Source organism: the organism of the source record quoted next, unplaced genomic scaffold, assembly GCF_019419815.1.
Source record: "Pyrus x bretschneideri cultivar Hongxiangsu unplaced genomic scaffold, Pyrus_bretschneideri_v1 Contig4, whole genome shotgun sequence".
Lineage (NCBI taxonomy): Eukaryota > Viridiplantae > Streptophyta > Magnoliopsida > Rosales > Rosaceae > Pyrus > Pyrus x bretschneideri.
Window position 1 is genome coordinate 5,472,831 of NW_025999723.1, and position 22,961 is coordinate 5,495,791.

General features: G+C 38.4%; 4 protein-coding genes across 5 annotated transcripts; 3 read left to right on the forward strand and 1 right to left on the reverse strand.

Annotated features, from left to right (window-relative positions):
• LOC103942416 lies at nt 1-2,940 on the forward strand. Of its 2 annotated transcripts, none has more exons than XM_048565301.1 (3): nt 1-205; nt 641-2,318; nt 2,466-2,940. In XM_048565301.1, exons 2-3 carry the CDS (start codon nt 931-933, stop codon nt 2,722-2,724), a joined length of 1,647 nt encoding a protein of 548 aa, XP_048421258.1. In that variant the 5' UTR covers nt 1-205; nt 641-930; the 3' UTR covers nt 2,725-2,940. The 2 variants fall into 2 exon arrangements, with proteins under 2 accessions (XP_048421258.1, XP_009350878.2); XM_009352603.3 differs by having other exon boundaries at nt 9-205; nt 2,469-2,940.
• A 179-nt stretch (nt 2,941-3,119) lies between these two features.
• On the reverse strand, nt 3,120-6,452 carry LOC103942405 (glycosylinositol phosphorylceramide mannosyl transferase 1). Its single transcript, XM_009352593.3, has 5 exons — nt 5,926-6,452; nt 4,912-5,305; nt 4,459-4,622; nt 4,256-4,326; nt 3,120-3,533 (listed from the first exon to the last, which is right to left on the reverse strand). Exons 1-5 carry the CDS (start codon nt 6,129-6,131, stop codon nt 3,373-3,375), a joined length of 996 nt encoding a protein of 331 aa, XP_009350868.1. The 5' UTR covers nt 6,132-6,452; the 3' UTR covers nt 3,120-3,372.
• Nucleotides 6,453-13,634: 7,182 nt separating this feature from the next.
• LOC103942423 (probable aquaporin PIP1-4) lies at nt 13,635-15,127 on the forward strand. Its single transcript, XM_009352611.3, has 4 exons — nt 13,635-14,046; nt 14,146-14,444; nt 14,570-14,710; nt 14,858-15,127. The coding sequence occupies exons 1-4, from the start codon at nt 13,710-13,712 to the stop codon at nt 14,948-14,950; spliced, it is 870 nt and encodes a 289-aa protein (XP_009350886.1). The 5' UTR covers nt 13,635-13,709; the 3' UTR covers nt 14,951-15,127.
• A 1,907-nt stretch (nt 15,128-17,034) lies between these two features.
• LOC103942432 (eukaryotic translation initiation factor 3 subunit F-like) lies at nt 17,035-19,969 on the forward strand. The gene is made up of 6 exons (XM_009352621.2): nt 17,035-17,346; nt 17,463-17,542; nt 18,006-18,235; nt 19,042-19,163; nt 19,241-19,354; nt 19,588-19,969. Exons 1-6 carry the CDS (start codon nt 17,125-17,127, stop codon nt 19,675-19,677), a joined length of 858 nt encoding a protein of 285 aa, XP_009350896.1. The 5' UTR covers nt 17,035-17,124; the 3' UTR covers nt 19,678-19,969.
• Nucleotides 19,970-22,961: the final 2,992 nt, after the last annotated feature.

Below are 22,961 nucleotides of genomic sequence, written 5' to 3' on the forward strand. Positions count from 1 at the left end.
TCTCTCAATTCCAACAGAAACAAAAGAAAAAAGAGGAAGAATAAAACAAAGTCCAAATTTGAAGCTGAGGTTGTCTGCTCCTCCATGGTAGAGCAATTCGTGACGTAAAATGGTGGTGGGAAGCCATTCGAGCCATGGTGTTCATCGTCAATGGAGATCATTTCATGATTTCTCCACGGCCGGGAAAATAATAATCTCCCTCGATGTAACGTTCTCTTCATTTCACACTTTGCGTTTTCTTGTTTTCCAACCTTTTTTTTTAAGGATTTTCTTTTACAATAATTTGAGGCGGTGTATTGTGTAATATTCACTTTCATTTATGTTCATCGGATTTCCTTTCATTTATTTACATTGAAAGATCAAAACAAGTGCAGAACGTCAAAATGTGAGTGAGAAAATCTTGTTTTAGTCATATAAGAAAAGAATTTCGCCACTGCGTTCCCTCCTTTTGCGCCACTTGTTCTATTTTTGTATTTTTGTTGCATAATTTATATTTTCTTGATGTTTTGTTTCACTTATTCAAAAATGGCTTGAGAAAAAGAAAGAGTAGAAGAGAAAAAAAGTGTGAAAACCCAAAGTCCTTATCATTGTGGATTTGAAATTTTGTAACCTGATTAGGCCTTTTTATCTTTTTATTCAGGTTGGATTAAATGGAAGCAAAAGCTACTTATTCATGAAGCGACTTCTGGAGCCCAGTTAGACACTTTTTGGCGGATCCAAATCCTTGTTTCCTTTAAAAACCCAACGAAAAATATCCGGCAGCTCCACTTTTTGTTGCACACGGACTTCCCTTGTCACTGCTAGTGTGAACTGTGAACCGATTTTTCTCCATTTTTGCACTTTTTTTTCGTTCTTTTTTCAGTTTTTGGGCTCTCTGTGTTTAATCTTTTCTCATCGTCTTCTCCAAATCCTGATCGTTGACTTGGAGATATGGGTTCCAGAATCGTCCCCTGTTCTAAGAGCTGGCGGAGCTCGCTTCAGATTCCGGCACCAATTTCTTCTTCGTTTTCGAAAGGGTCGTCGTTTTCGGTTTCTTTTCCTTCTGTGACGAAACCCAGTGGAAGAAGTAATGGAGCTCTGGGATGCGGCTTCGTTCGTTGGCTGAACTCTTCCGGGTCGGGGAATTCGAAACGTCAACGTACTTCGAACCAAGTTTGCAGAGCAAAGTTTGATGATTTTTCGTACGAAGAATTGTCGAACCAGATTGAGGAATTGGCGCAAGGGTTCAATCTTTCCGAGGACGATGATGAGAACGTCGACGAACCGGCTTTCTTGGCGTCGAAAACTTCAAAAATCTCTCCGATTTCGACTTACCCAGAAGGCGAAAACAGCAAAGGCAGCGGCTTTTCGATGCGGTTTTCGAGCTTGAAGCTCAATGCATTGGAACCCTCTCTGCTGGGGATTCATCCGGAGCCGCCGGACTGGCCGGAGAGAAGCGAAATCGTCAGAGCCACCATGGAAAGAAAGGCCAACAGCCTCGAGCTTCCGGTGTCGCTCCGGTTAATCAAGAAGAAGCAGCGGCAGCAACGGGAGGAGGGTCCAAAAAGAGAAGCCGGGGAATTTACTTTTTGCTCCCTGAACAAGGCATTCTCTTCCATGGTGTTTATAATCCGTGAGCTCCATAGCCATGCTTTGAGTATAAGGGAAAGTTTGTACTCTGAAGATCTGCAGGAGGTTATAGCCAAGGTGCAGAAGCGAGAGATGAACATGTCGTTTGTGTGGTTGTTTCAGCAGGTGTTTTCGGGGTCCCCGACTTTGATGGTTTACGTGATGATCTTGCTGGCGAATTTCAGCGTGTATTCGATGAATTGCAATGCTGTCGTTGCAGCACCTCTGCCTGTATTGATTGAGACTTTGACCGAGACTGAGACAGAGGAAAAACCCTACTCAAAACCCGATTATGTTTCCGATGACGATTCTACTAGGGTTGTGAAGAAGACCTCGAAGGAGGGCGATTTTCGTGACAATGTGAGCACAGAAACTTCATTCAGGCATGCCGTTGTTGATATCGAGAAGATGTATGGCATTTCCTTGTTCAATGGTGAGGAGTTCACGGCAGAGGAGGAGGTGAAGTTGTGGAGCTCTGTGATGGAGGAAGCTTCAAGAATGCAATCAGAAGTAAGGGATGAGGCTCTTGATCACGAAACGGTGCAGAAATTTGTGTCACCGATAACAGTGACTGTCGAGCCGGATTATCATGAGCACTACTTTAGAACTGATCTTTTGTACCAGATGGGTTTAGCTCAGGATCCTCATAATGCACTTCTGCTCTCAAACTATGCACATTTCCTCCATGTCGTGGCTCGCGATCACGATAGGTGAGTATCACTTACCAAACTATCTGCTTCAGTGTGCTTACTAATTTGCATTTAATACATTTTCTTGTTTTATGATGTGTTTGTATAAACCTAACTCGACTGAAAAGGATTGCCTGACCGGTGTTGTGTGATCTATGTTTGCGTTAGCAGGGCCGAGGAGTGCTTCAGGCGCGCAGTGCAAGGGGAGAAACCAGACGCTGAGGCCTTGAGCCGGTACGCAGACTTCTTGTGGTTGGTAAGGAAAGACATGTGGGGCGCAGAAGAGAGGTACCAGCAAGCAATGGCAGAGGAGCCCGACAATCCCTTTTACGCCTCCAAGTATGCCAATTTCCTTTGGAGCACCGGCGCCGAAGATACTTGCTTCCCTCTCAGTACATCCTACGATAACTACAACAAAGTTTTGTAATTTTGCTAAATTTTGACGGGGTACCGATATCCGGCACTGCCAGGGATGTATTCCGGCCCCGAGTAAATTATCTATCTATAGGAAAGAATGCGACGGAGAGAATAAAAATGTCATTCTCGTTCTAGACCGGAATAATCGCAGACTCATCGCCTCTCTTAGTTTTGTAATCCAGTTTGATCGCAATAAGAAATGTGTCTGACATTGAGTTTTGATGAAGTTTTTGTCTAAATTAAACAGATTCAAAATGGAATCCCGCAATGCATAAATTCCGGGGCACAGTAAACTCCTCGACGGTTATCCAACCAATCTACGATGTGGTGAATTCCTCGCCGGTCATCTGACTCTGTCATCGAGAAATACTGTTCATTCTACGTCAACCTAATACAAACTGGAACTGGAAAAGACCTATCTCATTACTCATATAGCGACTGCCTGCCTCGTGTTACATGGTAAGAATACAAGAATATCAATCTATATGGGCGTGCTAAATTGGCCGCTGCTGTCACAAAAACGCATACATTTTCGGAGAGTTAAATATTATACATCCGAGGAACAAAGAAGTACCGTAGCAACTTTAACAGGACGGAAAGTGTGGAAATTCTCATTGCTCCAGGATTTGATTGGGGAGTATGTAAGCGTGTTCTGAAATCACCAAAACCAGATGTTTCGACTGTCAACAGCCTTCACAGATGTGGGTACCAGTGGCATTCGTCCAAACTCGGCAACAAATCTATCGACACAGTTGGTTCTTTTTTCAGTATGACCTCCCAAGGTACTGATACCAGTTGAACCAATCTCGAATATTTTACCTGAATGAAAAGTACAGTAATGTGTAGCGAGACGTAAGTAATCAGAAGAGAAAATATTACAACAGAAATGAAAAATGAATGGTGAATGGTGGTTAGGTATTGCGAATGCACTTCTTGGTATGCATCAACCAAAGTGACAATTAGAATATGCAGAAACATCCAGTCCAAGTTTTCAAAGGATGATAAAACACATTTTCCTAGGTGTAGCCTAAACGAACACAATATCATTGCATCTACATGCCACCGACATAACTTGCTTTTTTAAGATGTTAACAAAAGAAAGTCAATTCTTTTCCAAAATGTAGCGAAAACAGGAAGCGTAGGTCTACTCCTAAAAATCATATGAAAACCGATGGCATTTCCATTATTATTCTATTTATGCTGGTGAAAGAAGTAGTCCGGACACTGCAGATTCCACGGAGCAGATAGATGCCCGGCTAAGACATGCCTACTCCTCTCCTTAAAGTTCCGTGTAAGATTCCTCTGCTGCATTTTTAGAATTTGATCTTATTTATGATGCAGAACTTATTATGGTTTGTCTTCCAACTCTTATAACACATCTATCTGTAATATTATCTCATTTCAAACTAATTCAGATTATAAGGACCGTGAGTCAAGCAAAATAGCTACCTGTTGCACATCATATGATATAAGGCTGAACAAAGAAACGCAAGAAAGAAAATTTTAAACAAACCATGCCGTTGCAGAGGATATATGATTACCTTTCACCCATATAGGGGGAGCATTAGTTACATTTGCTACAAGAAAGGACATTGCAATGTCTTCACAGTTCCTGGTGAAATCCAACCCAATATTAAGTGAAAAATATTTACAACTAAACAAAAACCACGCACTCACATGTGCACACAGCTCAAAAGAAATATAAATAAGGGTAAGAAGCAAATAACAAAGCAAAAGGGCAAACCTGTTCTTGGTAATAAATTCTTTGATTGACACTGGCATTTCATTTGTGTATAAACTCAGGTACTTTTTGTGGAAGAAGGCTGCCTTAGACAGTACCATACTGTATGTGCCCGTCCACCAAACTGACCACCATCCACCATATATGTAGTGATTCTCATCACCTTTCTGCACAGTGAGCATAAAAACTGGTAAGACAGTTGACAAGTGTGCCATACAGAGTTTTCTAAATTGTTAATAAGAAATGGGGTTTCTTCAGTAAATGTTGGCTCCCCTAAAGTATAGAACAAATGAACAATACATAGTTTCGAGCCCAAATAGATCAAAACCAACTTTGTACCTCAAACAGAAATTAATATGAGTTTTCCAACCAAGAAACTTAAAATATAGGGAAGACAGCAAGAGCGTTGGATAATACTCTCTAAATGACGAGAAAATGTAGGAGATCGAGGCATACCGGATCAACCCAGTGCATCCGAGGCACAAATCCAACCATTGTATCCGATGCACTTTGCCAAACATCAAAAGCAAATTCTACTGAAGAACAAGGGAATATAACATCATCGTCAATTGAAAAAACAGCATCTGTTCTCAAATCCTTAATTTCTTTAAATCTGTTGTTCAAACTGTCTTCCTTGTTGATATCATATTTCAATTCAACTTGTCGCCCATCTCTCGTGTTCAGATGTACAATGTGATCCAGAAATTTTGTCAGAGAATCGGACGGAGGACTTGGCTCACTCCACACAATATGTATTGAATCAAGCCGAGGGCATCGAGAATAGTGAGAAATAGACTGCTTCAGAAGATCATATCTCTTCCATGTGTTCATTACAATAGAATACCCTTTCCTGCATACAAATTGCAAATTTCAGCATGAATACTTAATAAATCGTATCTCTCTACTACGATACAATCAACAATAAGACAATCGAAAAAATTCTAGGAATGTGCTCTTTAGAAAACGAGAACAACACAAAGTCAGCTTAATCTTCCCAGTCTTTCCCAAATCGAAAAATGGGGTTGAAGCAGAACAGTGACCATATCCTTAATAGCTAACACTCCGTTTCCATCGGAATCAAAGCTCCCGCTTGAACCTCTGACCTCTCGGTCACAAAAGAGCAACCTTTCCGTTGTAACAAGGCTCGCCCTCAATCCGTGGAATCAAAATTCTTAAAATAAATCAAGAAAAAATATACCTGAACCCATGGATTATATCTAATATGGAGGTTATTCTCAACACTCCAATTAAGATCACTAATCCAAAAGTTCAGAGAAGTTTGGGATTGTATTCAAATCTTTCTTAATATAGAATTTAAAAGAAAGTAGAACATCAAAATACAAACACCGAGCTTAATTATTTACTAAAAATAGAGTTATTAACAGTGATGTGCAAGTGGAAGCTTGAGCAATCAAAAGATTAGCGACTAATACGGATATGCGGAGATTTTGGAAAAAAAAAATCTAAGACCGTGAATCCGAGGACCGTTCCAGAACCGCAGTGTGACTCGTCCATCCCATAAAATCCGAAGCTCGATTCGCGAGCACGATGAGCGTGAATCCGATGCAACAGCACAGCAGAAGCTTGACCCTCATCGATCCAACGGTCGAGATCAGCAGCTGCCGCAGCCTCTGTACCGTCCTACGGTTCCACACGCTCCCTCTCATCACTGCCATGGCCTTCGCCAGCTCTGCCGTCGCACCAAACCTCGCGCGCCAAGCCCCGCGAAGATTCGCCCGAGCCCGAACCAGATACGAGTCAGCAAGTCAGCCTTCAGCGAGCTCTTCCACAACTTCGCTTTCGTCCCCCGCCGGTAGAGAGAGAGAGAAGAGAGAGAGAGAGAGAGATTGATTCAGCGTGGCGCGGGGGTGTAACTAATAACACGACGATGAGCGATGGACGGCTGAGATCAGATTAAACACGGGGCAGCTGGAGCCGTTGATCTTATCCTCGAGTTCCGTACCACATTTTGTTCTCAGATCGGGAGCCGGCTGATGGGGAAATAACTTGTCGTTTGAGATTTCCTGTGACCGGGGGCAGACGTTTTCTATTTTTGTCAACTGGGCAGGGGTTTGTTTAGGGTGTGAGACGGTGGACGGAAAGATGGGTGAGAGCGAACGTGTACGACATCGAAGACGTTGACATAAGGGAATTTTGGGTGATATTTTATTGTGGGTGATGATTTGATGGAAAAATAGGACGCCGTGGTTGAAGAGATAAAGGATCGTTTTTTATTTTTTTTCCCGGACGTTAAGGACTCTTCGGATCGCCAGTTTTTCAACGCCGTTTCTCGTCTTTGTATGTTTTTTTGCCGATTGTATTAGAGTGGATCTATCTGTGGGTAACGGTATCGGTTTTTCTTTTTAGGTGGATGGGGTAAGTGTATGGGTTAATTATCCAGGTCAAAGGGTAAAGATATTATAATCGTGTCATATTGTTAGTTGAAATTCTTTTACGCTAAATAGTTCAAATGTTACAAGTTTTTTTTTTTTTTTTTTTTTACATGAGACAACTAGTGGCTTATTCACCTTTTATGGGCATTGGGAAGACTCAGAGGCATTTAAGCATTCTTCTGGCCACAAGTCTAACTTCCAGCCCAGCAACGGGTTTCGAACTCGAGACCCCCAGTTTTTAGTTTTAAGGAAGCCTTGTAATTCGTCTTTTACCACTGGACCACCAGCTTGTGGTTGTTTGAATATTACGAGTATTAAATGAATAGTATAATTTGAGTGATTGTTTTTATTATGATCTTGTGAATTCATATTATCTAATACCATGCAGTGTCTTGAAAATTAGTTGGGCCTACCGGCTCGTTTTGCAATGGACTCTAAATATTCTTTTTTGGACAAGCAATGAAATTGAAAGTCCAAATGCTTCATCCAACGACCCAAATGGAAGCGATGAAGAACCGACCAAATTAGAAAGGCCTCAACAAATGAAAGAGTCAAAGTCCAAATACTGACAGTCTCATTGGTGGTCCCTCTCGGTTTCTTTATTCTCTCTCAGCCCTTGGTCCAAACAACTAATTGGGCCCACCGGCTCGTTTTGCTCAAAACGGTCGCTCATTCAGAATTACGCTTATTTGTACAAAATTCATTCTTATATTAGTTTCTTAATCCACAAATGGCACTCTTATGTTCATGTGACAATTAATGAAAGTGTGTGTCGTCCATACACTTATTTTTACCTCTCACACACTCGTATTAATTTTTGGCCGTCAGATCGAATGAATCGAAAAAGATCAATGGATAAAAAATAGCAAGAGCATGTGGAAGGTAAATAGAGTTGTGTGAATAGTATTATCCTTAATGAAATACCGTTACCACCTCTCTAATATAGATGAGACTCGTTTAGGGGTGGGTTCGGTTCAATTTTTTTCGGTTTTTATTCGGTTTTATTTTTTTGGGCTTGGTTTTGGTTCGGTTTTTTAATAAAATCTGTTTTTCCATTTCAAAGAAAGTAAAGGAAGAAAAAAAGAGAAAGAGAAAGAAGATGCAAGAAGAAACAAAGAGAAATAAGATGCAGGGAGGGTCGGGTGGGGAGAAAAAAAAAAGGAAGAAAGAAGAGGGTTGGGTGAGGAAAAGAAAAAGGACTTGGATTATGGGTTAATGGTTGGCCTAAAACAAAAGCTTAAAACTTGGGTCTAAACTTAAATTGGGGTTGGAATATAAACACTCAAATATTAAATAAATAAATAAACTTAATTATATTTAATTTGGTTCGGTTCGATTTGATTTGGTTTTTGAATCACTGAAACCGAACCAATAACTTTTGGTTAAGTTCGGTTTTTTTTTTCGGTTCAGGTTTTTTCGATTTTGGTTCGATTTTTTTTGTTCAGGTTTTTTCGATTTTTCCAACCCATCCCTACATGTGTTGGTAGGCCTTCCTTTTATTAAAAAAGTGACATAAATATAGTATGAAAAATATAATAAATGTGCATTACTCAAACAATGAAAACCATATGTATTGGTGACTTATGAAACATATAGATTTTTTGTGGTAAAATTTAGTCCAAGCGCCACTTTACTCATGACTCAACTTTTTGAAGACATTCTATCCAACATCTTACTGTATAATCGCCATGTCATACAGACGGATCAAAGAAATAGTGGATTATTTCATTGTTTATCAATTATAGCGACCGATGACAGATTTCATGAAGCGTAAATGTACTAATCACACGTGTCAAAAGTTTAGAAACAAAAGTAATTAACAAGGTCAATTTGGTCAATGAAATTCCGCTCGTGACCTTTTGTGAGTTAGGGATGTGATATTCACACACCTCATTTTACTTCTCATATACCTTTTGAATTTTTATCCGTTAAATCGAATTAATTGAAGAAGATCAACAGATATAAATTATCAAAGGATGTGTGAATAGCACAACCCTTTGTAAGGATGTGGATCCTTTCCTAATTGTCATGATAGGATCCTATGGATCCATTCATTACGGTTGTTTATCAAATATCGTAAGGTGTTAGATTATGTTTGTATTCAATTTTAATAAAATAATTTAAAATAACCTCTAACCATATAATGATCAATGAATTAATAAGATGAACTGATCACTAAGATCTTCACAAAGAAAATTCGGATAAGATCCTATTCCCTTTTGTGAGGCCTGTGGAATTTGCATGGTCGACGGCGATAGGCCGGCGCTAGTGGCCACAGTGGAGTCACTGGTCATTAATTTCAACTAAAATAACATGATTTCCATGCGCATTACAGAGAGAGAGAAGAAGAATGATGGAATGGGCGGCGAAAGTCGGTCCTTACTTTAATCGCATTATTGCTTCCCAATTACTGCAACATATTTTTATTTTTTCTTCTCCTTCTTGAATTGGTGATTTCGTCATCAGAAGTCAAAAAAAGAAACAAAATTTACAAAGTGTAGTGCACATCAACTGCCCAACAAGATCATTTTCAGATTCTTTTGACAAAGATTATAGGGATCTGTAAATCGTGTTTGTTCATTATTTATCGTGCGATCAATTTTTATCATGTACTGTTTGTCTTTAATTTTAAATAAAAATATTTAAAATAATTTCTGACCGTACGACGAACGAATATGATTTACGTATCCTCAAAATCCTCACAAAGAAGATCCAGCGAGGATCCGGATTCATCAATCGCATCCAAACCCCTGGATCAATACAGGACATCGCAAAGTACAAAGTGCCAGATATATATACGAAAAAAGAGCACCAAATACATTCTCCTCCCAGTCCTCATAAACCCTAATCTAGATTAGATATGGTTGGTTGACACAAAAAATGCCAAAGCTAGCCTGTAAAGTGAAAAACTTGTCACTGCACATCCATGTCAGAACCTACGCGAGAGACTTTATCCCATCGAAAAAGATAGCATGTGATGGTATACACTTACGAATGTAGAAATTAGCAGTGAACATACGTTTCTAGTTAGCGTTAACCTGAGATTGAATTAGATTGCATGCTTTGATTATAATGTCTGCCACGAAGGAAATTCATTAATCTGTTGCTTGCAACCAAAGTTTATAAGATTTGTTTTTACATCTTTAAAGAGTCGCATAGTGGGCTTATATTTTTTAAATTCCATGGGACTCTGTTAATTTAATAAATTATCCTTGATCTTTGTTAATTACTTTTTAAATTAGGACTGATAGGTGCTAATTACCTAATCACTTGTTCCCATCTTTTATGTGATGATTTGAATATGACAGAACATCTCGCTTTTTGGTTGCAGCATTTTTGTAAATATTTCTGTCAAGACTTTAATCCATCTTCCAAAGAGCTTGTGCCTATCTAAAAGGCGGTGCAACGTGGACGAACGACTATTTACATAACAGTTCGCGGGGGTGGCTTGGGGTTTATTTATTTATTTATTTATTTATTTTTATAGAAGCAACAGAGTGTTTCATTAATTAGAACAACTAAATACAAGAGAGGTTAGATAGACACAAATTTTTTTAGAGTTGCAGATAGTTTGCATAAGATACAAATAATTTTAAACCCTTATACAGCTACCACAAACAGGAGTTCTAGGAAAAATTATCACAAAGACAGTTGACGCGACAGTTTGAATACCGGTATCCTAACATAAAGTCATCCCTAACAAGACCACATAAATCGCATAAGCGACATAAACAGATCACCGAAGCAATACAAAATTTAACGCTAGGCAACACGAATCTCCGGTTATGGCTTTGGTGGTGGAATTTAGTTGGGGATATTTTTTTGTTACGAGTTGAAAGTTTTGTGTCCCGATACTTTTGTCAAATTTAACACGGAGCTGATTTTCTAGGGCAGCTATTCTTATGATTTTCCGGTGAAGTGGTTGCGGCATTTTGATGGGGTTATGTTTTTCGTTTTCTATTTGTCTTCTTGTTAAACGGGCTTATTGGATATTCTCTGCTTTTATTGGGTTATTTGTTGTAACTTGAATGGAGATTTTCCCATCTAATGAGTTTCTATATTTTCTCGACAAAAAAAATGTATATATATATATATATAATATAATATAATAGTGTCCTATTGATTTACAATTGTAGTTTTTTTTTTTTAAGTATTAAGTCATACATAATAAGTCGTTGTCGGACTCTTTTTAATATAATATCGTTTGCAATAATAATAAGAAATTTAATTCATTTGTTTCATTTGTTTTTTTTTTTTTTTGAATTGCAGCAAAATAAAATTATAGACAAGAAGCAAAGTAATGGCCCTAATCCAAGGGGCGGCTGCAGCTACATAATTATAAGAATCAATGTATGTGTGTGTGTGTATGTGCGTTATAAGCGATTTGTCACCATGCGTTCAAAGATTGTGAGCCATTCTATTATCTATATGGTTTTTTTATTAAGAATATTTGTCTCTTGTCTCATTGTTGTCCTACATTAGTTTTCATGCAAACCAAGTAGCAAGGTTAAATATGACATTTAATTACAAGAACTTTTTTAGTGCGGTATGTCACGTGTTATTATATAATTTAAGGAATTTTTTTATTTTTAATTATCTCTCAAACTGTTCAATAACGTCGTACTCCGAACACATCAAAAAATATCTTATAAATTAAGTTAATTAATCAGTGCAGTACTATTGTCACTTTCTGCACAAAAGTTGAATCTCCTCTCGTAAAATAGAGTAATTTAGAGCATTGCATTGCCAACAACAAAAAACTTGGCATGGCACCTTTTGAAGCCAAAGCCTTGAGCAAGGTATGTCTTTCAAAAATATAAAGAATCCGCATACCAATCCACTTGTGAAGCTGACTAGCGACTACGGTGGTGCAGATGTGGTCCAAACAACACTTTGATCCTATTGTAGTTTTTTCGATTCGAAATCATGTTTCCCTATCATCAATTGCATACAATCATATACATATCTACGCTTACTTGGCTCGTTCCAAAATGTTTTCGAGTTTGAAACGTAATAATGGCGGGCCAGGCCGTCCAAGCTCCATCCATGTGCTGCCTCAAAATTTCAGGTGCCCCACAAATTCTGGTCCACAACAAAATAGGGGGAACATTTATCCCATAAAGAATGGGAGATGATTAAATGTAACAACCACATGTGTCATTATTTTTCATTATCTAGAAAGGAAATGTTATTAGCACTCTAAAATTCGTATTCTACATTTCTAACTTTTTATATTTAGAAAGAAAAATATACGAGGAGTATATAATGAGATTTTTAGAGTGCCAATAACACTTTCCATCCAGAAATCTCATGCGAATTGTGATTAGTACATAATTAAACTAACAAGGCTCCATTACAAATGCATTGACAAGTTTTTTATATATTTTTTGTGCATACTTAATTCCATGATTCCGTTACAGCCTTGTTAAGACGCTGTTTAAGCAAAAGAAGGAGCTGTCAGCGTGCAGAGCAGGTCGAGAGTCTGTGAGTGTTTGCAGTATTTGGCTGGGTTCATATTTTTATATGAACATAACATAATTAAATTGATCGAGAGAATCAAACACATCACAAGATAAATGATTGAAGGTTTCTTTACCAACTGCCCACCTTGCAATTTGCACAAAAATGGATTTAACTAAAAACACGAGCCAAGCATGATCATCTGCACTCCACCAGACTTATCAATGATCACGGCCAGCATCATAGTCTGCGAGAGATTGGTGTGCTTTTTTTTTTTTTTTTTGGTTTGAATGTTACAAAAATGATGGTGTATTTACTAATATTATAACTTGAAATATTAATTTAACTATATAATATAGTAGATGTCGAATTTTGTTAGAGATTGTGACGAATTTCGGGTCCGTATACTAAATGGCCCGTCTTAAGCTTGATTTTTAGTGTTGGTAAATCACACGATGGTGATCAGGAAAGGCTAAAACGCCTTTATGTGTTTTCTCAATTTCCAGATGGATGGACTACCGTGACAAAATCATCAACTTATCTCCTTTTTAAAAGAAAAAAAAAACAATTAAAAGTGACTTTGCATGTGCATGGATAATTAACGTGAAGGATATATACAAAATTAGTTGAATCCAATCAATTTTAAGCGTTTGATTCGGCTTCAACACTAAAAATGTGCTTTTTAGACCGAACTGAATTATACTATAAGTAACTTCGTTGGATGTGCGTTACCTCTATCTGTATGTAAATCGAAACGACACAATTTGAACATTACCTCCTTTTAAGTTAGTTCAAACTAAAGCAAACCACACCACACAACTTTGCTATCGCTTAATCTTTATCACGAATTGAGACCAAGGTCGATTGAAACAGAACCGTACCTACGTTTTAGTAACAGTTAGATACCAAAATTTTGTCAAAGAAACCAAAATTCAAAGAATAGACCCGTTGGTCTGTCTCATGTCATCAATTGAAATACGCACAGTCTCAAGCACTATTATACTGTTCATGATGTGATTGGTCCGTGCAGTTTCATCTCATGCAATTCGCGAACACAATCGTGCCACGTGGAAAATAACCTATATTTCCCCTTATTTTCATTACCGCATTTACGTACGTCACTTTCCGTGAAAGCTAATGAAGTGCTAGAATATCATTGGTCGGCCACATGATAATAAAAATAAAAATAAAATTAAAAACATAAAATAAAATCAAAATTAATAGAGCGGTTGGGTCCCGCCACCACCCTCCCTCACTTCACCAGCTTCCAAAACTCGGTGCGCTGGCCGTGCTATATATACTCCCACTCTGTAAACCCACTCAAATCATACCCACACCAACTCACACTCTCAGATCACAAAGATCCAACGGTCATCAGTCGCCGAGAGTTTGAAAGCGAGAATGGAGGGCAAGGAAGAGGATGTTAGGCTGGGAGCGAACAAGTTCTCGGAGAGGCAACCGATCGGTACTTCGGCTCAGACCCAGGACGAAGGGAAAGACTACAAGGAGCCACCGCCGGCTCCACTGTTCGAGCCCGGTGAGCTGACTTCATGGTCGTTTTACAGGGCCGGGATCGCCGAGTTCATCGCCACTTTCCTGTTCCTCTACATCACAATCTTGACGGTGATGGGCGTCGTCAAGTCGAAGTCGAAGTGCACAACGGTCGGGATTCAGGGCATCGCTTGGGCTTTTGGCGGGACCATCTTCGCCCTCGTCTACAGCACCGCTGGCATCTCCGGTAATTAATTTCCCCCCAAAAAAAGCAGCCGTGTCATTAATCCGTTCTTAATTATAAGTAAATCTTGATTAACGGTGGTGATTATTGTTTATATCTCAGGTGGTCACATAAACCCGGCGGTGACTTTCGGGCTGTTTTTGGCCAGGAAGCTGTCGCTGACCAGGGCGGTGTTCTACATAGTTATGCAGACCCTAGGAGCTATAGCCGGTGCCGCCGTCGTGAAGGGCTTCGAGAAGAGCTCCACCTTCGAGATGCTGGGCGGTGGTGCCAACTCTGTTGCCCATGGTTACACCAAGGGTCAAGGACTTGGTGCTGAGATCATCGGTACCTTTGTCCTCGTCTACACCGTTTTCTCCGCCACCGACGCTAAGCGTAGCGCCAGAGACTCGCATGTTCCGGTACGCATGTCTAGTCTTGGATCATTTGCCTAGCTGAGCTTGAACTTCCTGAGTTTATTATTTTGTTGGCGTTTAATTTGGTTTGGTGATTAACTGGCTGTGAATTTTGAATGGGTTTTGACCAGATTTTGGCTCCGTTGCCAATTGGGTTCGCCGTGTTCTTGGTGCACTTGGCCACCATCCCCGTCACCGGAACTGGCATCAACCCAGCCAGGAGTCTCGGCGCTGCCATCATCTACAACAAGCAACATGCCTGGGATGACCACGTAAGCCCTCCTGATCCCAAAACTGCTTTTATCAAATGAAAGTGCTTTCCCCGCAAAAGCGCTTTTAATTATCCAATTTCAAAAACGGATAAATGGATTGTGAATTTTTGTTTCTAACTTTTGAGTATATAATTTTAATGCTGGCAGTGGATTTTCTGGGTTGGACCGTTCATTGGGGCAGCACTTGCAGCTTTGTACCACGTGGTTGTGATCAGGGCCATCCCTTTCAAGTCCAAGTGATTACTGTTAATTTACATCTTAAATCGGTTTTATGATCGTCTTTCAAGCCAATCTTCGATGAAGTTTGTGTTATTTCTCATCTGTAATGCTTGTTGTTTTAAGCGTATTTTGTACGTAATTAAGGGATTAAGCTGTTAAATTAATTGTGATATGAGCAAGCAAGAGCATGTGTGTTGATGGATGTGTATCAAGAATCAAGGGGCCCTCTGTTCCTTCTTTTTTAGGGAGAGGCCCCACCAATCCCGTCCGTCTGATGTGAGTGCTCATTTCCTTTGTATCTAGTGGCTGTGAATTTATGTATTTTTTAATTCAGAAAGAACACGAACCTTTATTTCACCACAAAACATTTACCAAGAAGACAAAAAAATTTGATTGTTTTTTATTCACTTGGGAATTTAATAAGAGGGAGAGGGTGAGGGGTTGTTGAAGTTAGGTAGCCACCTAGCCAACGATGGTCATCCCATTTCATGTTTAATAATTCACTGGTCTCGCATAAACAAAACCACATTTCATTTGCATTTGCATTGCCACTTAATAATGGTAATATTTATCTGCACTTGTAAGTATACGATTTTAAGCTTGATTCTCGTTAAAGGCGAAATTGAATTATATTCTTATGGTTAGCCTAATATGAGGCTTAGCTTACTTTACCGGTTTACCCCCTTAGCATAGATGATGAGCCGAGTTCAATTTACCACTTTGATCCTTAAGATTGATATAACCTTCTCATTTTGGTCCTTAAAATTGTAAATCAATAAAAGTGGTAAGAGTTTGTCAATCATCATTCGTTTTGATCATTTCGTGCAAATTTTTGTTCAATGAGGTTTAAAATTATAAAAATATCTCAAACTTAATAAACAATGGACTAATAATTTGACAAAAATTTATCCTATTTTTGTTATTTTGGTTATTATTTAATGGAAATTTTTCACGAAATGATCAAAATGATTGATGGTGAACAAATTCAGAGACTACTTCTACCAATTTCAAATATTAGAGATCAAAACGAGAAGTTATGCCAATTTTGAAGATAATTTTAGCTAAAAAGCCTACTTACCATACATTTATTACCAAAGAGTACTGTTCTCAATCTTCTCTCTTTTGTCTTAAAGTCCCCATCTTTTAATAATCTGAACCATAAAATTTTGTCGTTTTAAGTAAACATGCCATAATTATTCGAAGGAACTTCAGAATATTGGAAGCTTATTAAATTCATACGAGCGACTGAGCATTCATAATTTAATGAAATAATGTCATGGCCCTCCTTGTACGGACTTATCAACAAAACATCACAGCCTGCTCCACCAAATATACCATTGGCATCAAGCATGCGCGACATATGACTTCAAATTTCACAATCGCTCATGCAATAATTTGCTCAATTGAGCTGGACCGTGGTTGCGTGGTGCATGCTGGGAAATGGGTCCTGGCATCACCCAATTGATGAAAGGCGAAAGCCAACGTTTGTTGATTAGACGGATCGAGCAAGTCATAAAAAGAAAAATTGTTATGATTTTTTTTTAGCTGTTAGTTTAGTTTTTTTGGAGTTGTTGTTTGTACAGTTATGTTGAAATTCGTGGTTTGTACACGTGTATGACAGACACGTTAAAGTTATTTTAGTGAATAGCGTTATTTCTTCAAAAAAATTGGAAGTGATAAGTTTATTTTTTTATTTTTTTTATTTTTTGAACAAACGATATTGTATTCACTAAGGAGGTGAAGGGAAGAGCTAAGCCTCACCATGAGTTAAAATGTAGAAGTCAGATCCACTTCTACCCTTTAACATACCTTAAATGATGTTAGCAATCAAAATTAATCCAATAATATGAGATTTGGTAGGAGATTATTTTAAGATTGAAATGAGGGGGATGAAAGTAGCTTCAAATCTCTTGTACAGATTTGTGCCAGATTTACTTGAGCTAGAATCTATTTGGGCCAAGATAGGCCCATTAGACCACTTTGATGCATTACATATAATGTGACCATTGGGCTTTTTATTGTGTCAAAGTAAAACAAAAAAACAAAGAAAGTAAAATTCCAATATTCTCCTCTCTCTCTCTCTCTCTCTCTCTCCCCCCAAAAACCCTAGTGGTCGTGCCATCCACCGTGCTCTTTCTCGCTTGCACTCTCTTAAGCCCAAAAGGAAAAACCAGATCCATCGGCGGTGAGAGAGAATGGCGGCGATCGAGCACACTGTGCTACAGTTCTCCACGTCTCCGTCGTCGAGCTTGTCGGCGAAGGTTCATCCTCTCGTCATATTCAACATCTGCGATTGCTACGTTAGGCGTCCCGACCAGTCCGAGCGCGTCATCGGCACGCTCCTCGGTTCCGTCCTGCCTGACGGCACTGTCGACATCAGAAACTCATACGCTGTTCCTCATATGAGCGCCGAGCAGGTTCTTCTTCAGTGATTTGGGTTTTTCCCCCCATTTGGTTGATGAGAAAATTGTGGTTAAATGGGGAAAATTGCGATAGAATTTTAGTGATATTTCTTCCGGTGTTAAATTTGCAGGTAGCTTTAGATATTGAGTACCATCACAATATGTTGATATCCCACCAGAAGGTGAATCCGAAGGAAGTCATTGTTGGATGGTAAATGTCGCTATCTTTTCTGTTGTTTTTAGATTTCTTAGTTTTATCGTGCAACTTTTTCAGGCAGTTTTTATTGGCGAATTCGAATTATTTCATGTTTAATAATGATATTCATTCTGGTGCAATGTTGCTTCTTCTGTGTAATTTACGTTTAATTTGGTGCGGAACCTGTAACTAGTGCCTAAGCTTTTTAGCCAAATATATAAAGCCTTCTAGGTTGTCCAATGGGGTTCTACTTTAACTAGTGCGTAAGCTTGATAGCCAAATACGAATTCATAAAAGGAATAGGGAACATTCTCGTATGTCATTGGACACGTTAGAACGCGAACTCTGTTCTCCTGAATGATAGTTTCACGAATTTCTAAGTTCATGCCAGTGTATTTTAAACGTATAACTAATAGAGATTTGTAAGCTTTCAAGTTGATTGGAATGCTTATTGTTGTGCCTTCATGATTACTTGTAGGTATTCAACTGGTCTTGGAGTTACTGGTGGTAGCGCATTGTTCCATGAATTCTATTCTAGAGAAGCTCCCAACCCAGTTCATTTGACTGTTGATACTGGATTCGTTAATGGAGCGGGTACCATAAAAGCTTATGTTTCGGTGAATTTGTCTCTTGGAGATCGTCAACTTGCAGCTCAGTTTCAAGAAATTCCTCTTGATCTTCGCATGGTTGAAGCTGAGCGAGTTGGATGTATGTTTAACCCTCTCAACTTTTATTGTTTGTAGTATCATATTTGGGCCATATTGGTTCTCATACACAAAAAACATTCACTTGATCTTCCCTCTATAGTGACTTGATGAAACAGAAGTAACTTGTGCGCTGTGTTTTGGAGGAAACTCGAAGGAACTAGTTATTCTGAGAAGTAGTACAAATAAGTGAATTACAATTTTTTTTAAAAATCGGGGGTTCGACATGTCCATAAGGAACAGTTTGTTTATGGTCTCAGTTATTCAATGGCCTATAGCCAAAAGATTTTCGCTTTATGATGTTACCATTCCATGAAATGGTATGTGCACTCCGTTAGTCGAGCATTGCATTTTAGGAGCTGTTATTCTATATTAGCACACAAGTGTGTATACACCTTCTCACGCACGTGCACACTGGGTCGTATTTTACTTCCGTTGGAGGGGATATCTAGATATGACCACCGAGATGCATTGAGATGCTTACGACTCGCCTTGTACTCAAGAGTCTGTACTTAATGTAACAAATCAAATACATGACCTCTTTATTGTGAGTATGTATGTGTATTGTGAATAATATAATGCGCACATGGATTTCATTTGTAATAGATCACAATGCTGATTTGACGTTTTAAAAATGGATGCTGCTGTGCTGCTTTATTCATTGAAGTTTATTTCATACTGCCACTTATGAGTTTTTATTCAGTATATTGGTCGAACTCATTGCTTCCTACTAATTTTTGGATATGATTGTTTGAGATTTATGCATGGTGTTGATCTGATTCGAAATCATATACTTTTCCATGATGGCAGATGATATTTTAAAGACCCCAATGGTTGACAAACTCCCAACTGATCTGGAAGGAATGGAAGCCTCGATGGAGAGACTTCTAGCTTTAATTGATGATGTTTACAAATATGTTGACAATGTTGTGGTTAGTAAGGAGGCTTAATCTTCTTAAGTTTCTTTCCTTTTTTGTAACTTAAATATAATGATGGATCATGTTTTCAGGAAGGCCGTGCTGAACAAGATAACACTATAGGGAGATTTCTTTTTGATACAATTGCATCTCTTCCAAAACTGTCTCCCTCAGCATTTGATAAGCTTATCAATGACAGCCTACAGGTACTATATATTTTTGTTCATATTGTTGTAGGATACAGTTTAGGATAGTTATTTACTTTATTTATCTATTATCAGTGGCGTTCACAGCTTCCTGTTGTCGGTTATAAGAAAATCGTGCAAAATGGTTCATCAACATGTTCGCAATGGTCCAGTTGCTAATTTTACTACTAGGTTATCAGTTTTGCGAGCGTTTCTTTGACCATATACTTGTACTTTTGTTTTGTTGCTTGCAGGACAACTTGCTCTTACTGTATTTGTCAAGCATAACAAGGACACAGCTCACCCTAGCCGAAAAATTGAACACAGCTGCTCAGGTTCTGTAATGCCTTCGCTTACAGAATCATGAAATTCTACCTTTGAAAGTAATCTGTTAAGGATATATGACCTGCTGTGGGAACGGGGTCTTTGTTTGCAGAGAAGGGTGTAATATTTTTTTTCATTGAAAATATAGGTAGGATTTCAATCTTTTCGCTACCGCCTTAACTGTTGGCTAGAAACACGATCATTTTTGGAGCTAATTGCATGGTTCGTACCCTGTTTATGTACCGTTTTGTGAAGCTTCGACGTTGTAGTTTATTTCATCAAACCCAGAATAAAATGTTCCCTAATTCCTAATAGGGTTTTTATCACAAATGGTCCATGAGACTGACCAAACTTATCATTTTGACCCCTTAGTTTCAAAATCAATCAATATCGTCCTTGATATTCACTACCACATATCAATTTGGTTATTCCGTTTAGATTCTGTCAATTATTTTGTTAGTTTGTATGTGGGATTCACAAATCCAATAAAATTGTGACACGTGGATTATACAAAAGAATGATTTTTATCGCAAATGATTATTGACATTGATCAAACTTCTCATTCTGGTCACTGAGTTTCAAAAATCAATAAATTTGGTTCCTGAATTTCACTATTGCACATCAATAGAGTCATTCCATTAAAATTTAGTCAATATTTTTTGTTAGTGTGCTGATGTGGTTTCACTAGTCCAATCATATAGTGCCAAGTGGATTAATTATAAGAAACTAATCTTTTTTTTTCCTTTTAGTTTTAGTTTTTAATTTCTTATGGTACTTTTAGTTTTAAATCTTAAAAAATTATTATTTTTTCATAATTAATCCATGTGGCGCCATATGATTGGACCAATGGGACCATATTATCACACTAACAAAAAATATTGACGAAATTTTAACGGAATGACTAAATTGATATGCAGTAGTGAAAGTCAGGGACCAAATTAATCGATTTCTGAAACTCAGGGACCAAAATAAGGAGTTTGATTAATGTCAGGGACCATTTTTGATAAAAACTCTTCTTTTGTGTAATCCACATGTCACCATTTTATTGGATATGCGGGTGCAAACTAACAGAAATAGTTGACAGAATCTAAACGGAATGACCAAGTTGATGTGCAGTGGTGAATGTCAGGGACAACATTGATTGATTTTAAAAGTGAGAGACCAAAATGATGAGTTTGATCAATCTCAAGGACCATTGGAGATAAAAATCCTTCCTAATAAACAATCCTACTTTCTTGACTGGCTTGTATCTAATATTCAACACTCTCTGTAAATTTCTTCTCCTTTGCTGGTAAATCTGGGAGACTTTAAATAATTTTGGCATTCCCAATTTTCTTCGAGAGGCCAAGTTTCTTGACGATGCCATTGCTGACTTAGAGCATAGTTTGTTTGCAGAGTGTATTTGGGTTCATAGTACATGCCCTGCTTTCCGTGATAGTTTCCCAATGAGTAAGAAGCATGTAGGTCAACTTGGTACAAGAACGGACCTAGACTCCATACTACGAGAGATTTTTTAGTTTGATCGGAATACGAGACAATATGTCACATGTCATTATGAAATTGGACTGTAGTTTTTTTTTTCAAGTGTCCTTCAAATTGTTTAGTAACACTTTGCGTACCGCTCATTTTCTGAACATACTGAAAAATCTTTCCAAACCATCCCAACTTACAAATATGTCCTACCAAATAAAAGGGTTTCAATGCCAAAAAAAAAAAAAAAACAAAAAAAACAAAAAAATAAAAAAGAAAAAAGAGCCTCCACATGGGCTTCAAATAATAAAGGCCCAAAAATGACTAATAGAGAAAACCCTCAAAACCTAGGTGGGTGACAACCCGCCGCAGCTATTCGGAAACCAGAAGCGGCCGACAGCCCACACCACCAATTTTGTAGCATAAAATTACCATTGCTCACCCCTACATCGTACCATATACAGACCTTTAATTGCTCCAAATAAAAAACAATCTAAAGCACATATCAACAATATCATCAAACCTAAAGCAAAATTGAAAATTATCACCAATTAACTTGCAACCCGAAAGGAACAGCCAAAACTCACAGCCAGTGGTGGACCCATAGAGGGACCTAGGAGGTCCAAGGACCCTTCAGCAACCCTGAATCGTTGCTTGAAATTTTTCAGGGACCCCTCGCACTCGAGGAGGTAGGCTTGTGTGTGCAAGCTGCAACGATTGAGCAGAGGCGTCTTTGGAGAAGACGACCACGTGAAGAAGTTTTCTTTTTTAAGGCTTAGCCCAAAACGCTAGTTTTGGTCAACTGTTTTAATTTTTTTTTTAATTAAAACAATATACAAAACGTAGTCGTTAGTGTATATTTTGTTTTAAATTCCTAGCTAGCACGTCCCCCAAGTCCACTCTTTCCCATCCCTTCCCCCATCCCATTGCCTTGATTTTCATGTTGGAAATGTGCCCTAAAACCAATCATATGATGATACTTTACGGACATTTCAAACTAATGTAGTTCATTTCAAACTAATGTAGTTTAAATGTAAAGGGCAAAGATTATTCTTTGAGCCGTCTAATATAAATGTTATATGCTTAAACGATAAGTCCAAGGAATATGTGATTGGAAGAATGCGATCTAAAGAAGTTAGATTCATGAGACCATTCTTTCGTTGACACATCCTAAACGTTCCTGATCATAGGATTGTCAATTGGGCATTGACAGTCCGTTAAGATCAGTACGTGCTATGTCTTCTCTCAGGGAGAGTGACTAGTCTCGAGTCATTGGTGTGTGTGACATCAAGACAAGTACGTAGGTGCTCAATAGAGAATGAGTTCACTGAACACGATCAACGAAGAGTTCTCATATTCATGTCACATGAGAACTCATGGTTGGGATAATGCAAATTAGTCTTTTGACCTGAGGCATCACAGTTGTCTTGTGGTTAGGTCCTTAATCTTTGATTATGTCAACGTCACTCTATCAGGGTGTCCACGGCATCGTTGGGGTTAAGCCACTTAGCCATGGAGGCAAGTGAATGCGCAACAAGGGATCTCTAACCTTCAAACTGTTTGAGGGAGAATACTCTATGATATGATTTAGAATCTCTGGCCAGAGTATGAATGAGATGTTGGAATGCGTTCCAGATCACATTCAAGGTAATCATATAAGTACAAGATTCACATTGGATAGTAGACATGAATAAACTATCAAACCAAACAATGTGGTCAAGAGTATTGTATTAGAGAAAGACCGTATTGCATTTGTAATCCTAAACTGAATAGGTTCTCCACCTCTTCTGATTAGCTTGGGTAACCATGATATGCTGCTAGGTGTCACTCATGG

Coding starts and splice junctions, on each gene's coding strand:
- LOC103942416 (XM_048565301.1), top strand. CDS start 931: ATGGGTTCCAGAATCGTCCCCTGTTCTAAGAGCTGGCGGAGCTCGCTT. Junction 2,319..2,465: donor GTGGCTCGCGATCACGATAG/GTGAGTATCACT, acceptor TGTTTGCGTTAG/CAGGGCCGAGGAGTGCTTCA.
- LOC103942405 (XM_009352593.3), bottom strand. CDS start 6,131: ATGGCAGTGATGAGAGGGAGCGTGTGGAACCGTAGGACGGTACAGAGG. Junction 4,327..4,458: donor GAATTTATTACCAAGAACAG/GTTTGCCCTTTT, acceptor GGATTTCACCAG/GAACTGTGAAGACATTGCAA. Junction 3,534..4,255: donor TCCCCCTATATGGGTGAAAG/GTAATCATATAT, acceptor CTTTTCATTCAG/GTAAAATATTCGAGATTGGT.
- LOC103942423 (XM_009352611.3), top strand. CDS start 13,710: ATGGAGGGCAAGGAAGAGGATGTTAGGCTGGGAGCGAACAAGTTCTCG. Junction 14,047..14,145: donor CAGCACCGCTGGCATCTCCG/GTAATTAATTTC, acceptor TTTATATCTCAG/GTGGTCACATAAACCCGGCG. Junction 14,711..14,857: donor AACATGCCTGGGATGACCAC/GTAAGCCCTCCT, acceptor TAATGCTGGCAG/TGGATTTTCTGGGTTGGACC.
- LOC103942432 (XM_009352621.2), top strand. CDS start 17,125: ATGGCGGCGATCGAGCACACTGTGCTACAGTTCTCCACGTCTCCGTCG. Junction 19,164..19,240: donor AATATGTTGACAATGTTGTG/GTTAGTAAGGAG, acceptor TCATGTTTTCAG/GAAGGCCGTGCTGAACAAGA. Junction 19,355..19,587: donor TTATCAATGACAGCCTACAG/GTACTATATATT, acceptor TGTTGCTTGCAG/GACAACTTGCTCTTACTGTA.